General features: G+C 61.7%; 2 protein-coding genes across 2 annotated transcripts; one reads left to right on the forward strand and one right to left on the reverse strand.

Annotated features, from left to right (window-relative positions):
• Positions 1–63: 63 nt before the first annotated feature.
• Positions 64–726, forward strand: OT_ostta13g02770 (Protein of unknown function DUF4602; the record flags this gene model as incomplete). The annotated part of the gene is made up of 1 exon (XM_022982762.1): positions 64–726. The coding sequence occupies one exon, from the start codon at positions 64–66 to the stop codon at positions 724–726; it is 663 nt and encodes a 220-aa protein (XP_022840254.1).
• Positions 727–793: 67 nt separating this feature from the next.
• Positions 794–3,853, reverse strand: OT_ostta13g02780 (Armadillo-type fold; the record flags this gene model as incomplete). Its single annotated transcript, XM_022982763.1, has 1 exon — positions 794–3,853. The coding sequence occupies one exon, from the start codon at positions 3,851–3,853 to the stop codon at positions 794–796; it is 3,060 nt and encodes a 1,019-aa protein (XP_022840255.1).
• Positions 3,854–3,933: the final 80 nt, after the last annotated feature.

Genomic DNA, 3,933 nt, shown 5'->3' on the forward strand with positions numbered 1-3,933 from the left:
GGGGGCGCGCGCGGTTCGTGGTGACGTCGTCGAGCGGCGGCGGTGGCGCCGACGGTGCGAACGATGGTGTTCGACGGAAAGCGCACGCGAGACGCGCGCGAGACGACGACGACGACGACGACGACGGCGAACGGTGGACGGATGATCGACGCGAAGCGGGCGAGGAAGGCGTTCATGAGCGCCGAGGCGTCGAAGGTGTTCGCGGAGGACGTGGAGCGGAAGCGGGAGATGAACGACGACGAGGGCGCCGACGGCGGGATGTCGGCCGAGCGACTTCGAGCGTTCAGAGAGGAGGTTCGTCGATTCGGCGCCGCGGGTCTGTCGAAGTGGGACAGACAAGAGCTCGAGACCGAAAGATTGATCGAGCTCGGGATGAAGCCGAAGAAGGCGCCGAGGATGGCGCCGTCGTTGGGGTTAGGATTGAACAAGGCGAACGAAAAGCGCGAGGAGGCGAAGCGGCAAGAAATGTTTGCGCTCGGATACAAACTGGAGAAGAAGTCGAAGAAGGGTAACGATGGCGCTAAGGATCGCGATCGTGGTCTCGCCTGGGGTGACTCTACTTTTAGCAACGGCGTGCTCAAGGTGAAAAAGAGGGACATGGTGAACGCGGATAAGTTTGTGGACACAAAGGCAATGCTGCGATCCGGCCCGAGCGGTCGCGGTGGGTCGTCTGGCGGGAAGAAGAAGAGTGGAAAGAAGAAGGCTGGTCGTAAATCCAAGCGATAGAGAACGCGTGTAATACATCTGTCGCTAGTAGCGTCATCGAATTCGATTGACAAAGAATAACTTTCTACTAGAGCGCCGATCCGGCGCGTCGAATCGCCGCTGCTCGATCCGGCGATACCTCCGCGAGCGCGCCGCGCACGCGCTCGTCCTTGGACGCGCCTTGCGACAGGGCGATGGCTATGATTCGAAGCGTGTCACTCGGTGCGAGTTCCTCCGCGACTACGTCCGCGAACGCGCGAACGACGCGCGACGCCACATCTCCCTCAAGCGACGACGGATTTTCTCCCAACGTGGACGCGAGCCAGTGGTACACGTCGGGACCCTCCTCAAGGTCGTGACGAAGCGGAAGCGCGCCGAGGACGACATTTAATAGCTCCGATGCGTGATCGCGCGCGGGACCGTCGATTACCTGGAGTAAGCGTGCGATAGCGCCGACCGCGTTATCGCGGACGCCCCCGTCGGATTCGTCACCCTCGCGCGTCAGCGGCGCGAGCGTCTGCGCCGCGGTGACGTGGAACGGCGCGCCGTGCTCGGCGCCGAGCTGAAGCAGCACGCCTGTGCAGTACACACTGTTTCTGCGCAAACCCACATCCGCGCTCTTGCAATCTCGCAAGCATCTGGGAAGAGCGACGCCGGCGCATCCCGCAGCCGGAGCGCCTACGGCGCGTACCACCTCCACGAGCGTCGCATAACAGAGCGATCGCTCGGTCTCGGTGTTGTTTTCCCCCGTGCGTTTCATCAACGCATTGAAATGCGGAACGAAGTGCGTCGCGAACGCGGCTCCCATGTACACGGCCAGAGCGGGTAAGAGTTCCGCGATGGCCTCAATGACGACCAATCCTGACTCCGTATCTTCGTCTTCGTCCTCGTCGACCTCTTCATCGCCCTCTTCGCTGTCGTATCCATCCTCCACTTGGCACAGCGCTCTGCCCTCCAATATTTCTAAGCTCGCCGCCGTGAGATCGACGACGTGCTGCGAGACGTCCAAACTCGGATGATCCTTGAGAATTTTGATCAGCCACGCCGCCGCTTCCACGCTCGCCGCCACGGCATCTCGATCTTCGTCCTCTAATACCGCACGAATCGAAGCGCGTAGAGACTCGTCGATGATGTCTTTCGCACCCGCCGGATCGAGAGCTACAGCCGCGAGTGCCGTCTGCGCGAGCGCCAAGTGCGCCTGCACACGCACCATCTCGTGCATGTAATCCGTGACATCCGTGAGAAGAGCTGACGCCTTAGCGATGTACGGAGCGAACGCCCGCGGACAGTGGGACGCGTAGCAGTTCAGCGCTTTACACGCAGATGACTTTTCTTCCATCACGCCCGAACGGATGGAGTAACCCGAGGGCTTTCTTGACATATCCTCCTCCTCCTCGTCCGAATCGAGTTCGTTTCGGTCCGCCTCGTCCTCGCTGTCGAACATGATCCCGTCATCCAGCTCGAGCGACTCGAACGCCTTACCCACGCACACGGCGAGATACGGTGCAAAGTCTTCCTTCAACCCCTCCGCGACTTCGCCGAACAGGCCGTGCGCGTACTCTCTCAGTTCCGCGAAATCCAGCTCGAAACCGGCGAGACCGGCTTGCATGGCGCTGTCCACATGCGGACCCATGGCCTCTTTCCCACCCTCCGCAGAGATGAGCATACCAAGCACCTCCAACGCGCGCGCGCGAATGTTCAAATCCTCATCCGCCGTCAGCTTGAGGCAGACGTCGAGTCTGGGTAAGAGCTCGGTCAGGTACGGGTGCACCTTGTCGCCGCTCGAAGCAGTCGCCGAGGCGAGCGCCGAGAGCAACATCTCGCGCACGTGTTGCTTGGCGCCGTTATCGATGGCCATGAACACGATATCTAGCAGAGGTTTGACGTACACCCCGACCTCGTCGTGAACCTCCTCCAACCACGAGTCCATGGCGTACATCATCCGTTCCTGCACGCTCTTCACCTGCTCACCGGGGAGAGCGTTGAACAGACTCGGTAACACTTGCTTATGCATGTCCGGATCGTCTATCGACAGAGCGAGGTGTTCGGCAAATTGCCCGAGGGTAAATGCCGCGGCGCCTCGCACGTTTGCGCTGGGATCGCTCAGACGCGCGACGACGCTCGGCACGATGGTGTTTGCGTGCTGTCGCACGCCCTCCGAGCAGCCCTCGGTAACGACGCCGAGCACGGCTACCGCGGCGTGACGTTGACGCTCGTTCGCTGTATCATTGATATGACCAGCGGCGAACGCGAGAACAGTCGGCAATACGTACTTGGCCGGCACTTTGAGCGCTAAGACGTCCACGAGCTGACTCGCGTACGTCTGAATCTGCATCTCTTGCTCCTCTTCCTCCTCGAAATCATCCTCCCCCGCGAGTTCCGCCTCCTTTGGCTCCCCGCATAACGGACAGAGGACTTGAAGCATGGGTTCGATCAACTTTGACTTGATCAAAGCCTTCGGTTTGTGACGAGCCATGAAGGACAGAACGTCGAGCGCGCGTCGGCGCGCGTGCGTGCCCAGTTCTCTCTCCGCCGTGGCCACCTGAATACAAAACTGCACCACGGCCGGCACGTGACCTCCCAACGCGTTCGTTCGACTCTCCGTGAGCTCATCCAGAACCTCGAACACGATCGATGCGCTGTCTTCATCCCCGTTTAACACCGCCGTCTTGGCCGCGTCGAGGACGTGCGGGACGAGCGCCTTGATCGCGTTCACCTGTTCTGGCTCCCCCGACGAGTTCGCCACGAGCGCACCGACCGCTCGTAAAGCACTCGTTCGAACCTCATCGCACTCGTCCCTCAAAGCGTTCGCGAACAACCCCGCGAGCGTGCCAAAGTGTTCGCTCAGCGCGCTCGCGATGGTCTCCGTCAAACTCTCAAACAACCGAAACGCCAACGCCCGGTGCGCCGTCTCCGGCGAGTTCGCGCACTGTCCCATGAACTCCAACAACTCCGGCCACTCGTTCGTCGGCACGCACCACCGAGCGATCTTCGCGATGACGTCCAACAGCGCGTTTCGCGTCGACGCCTCCCGCGCGCTCATCGCCGCGTCCAACAACCCACTCCTCCCCGCCCTTCTCTCCCCCACGGACCCGCTCCGCGCGTACTCCCGCGCCCCACACCGCCGTTTAAACGTCACGCACGCCATCGTCCGCGTCGCCGCCGCGGTGGAAGACGAACCGTCACACGCGATCGCCACCAGCGCCGCCGCCCCCCCCGCGCATTTCG

The sequence above is a fragment of the Ostreococcus tauri genome (genome assembly GCF_000214015.3).
Source record: "Ostreococcus tauri WGS project CAID00000000 data, contig chromosome 13, whole genome shotgun sequence".
In the NCBI taxonomy this organism is placed as follows: Eukaryota; Viridiplantae; Chlorophyta; class Mamiellophyceae; order Mamiellales; family Bathycoccaceae; genus Ostreococcus; species Ostreococcus tauri.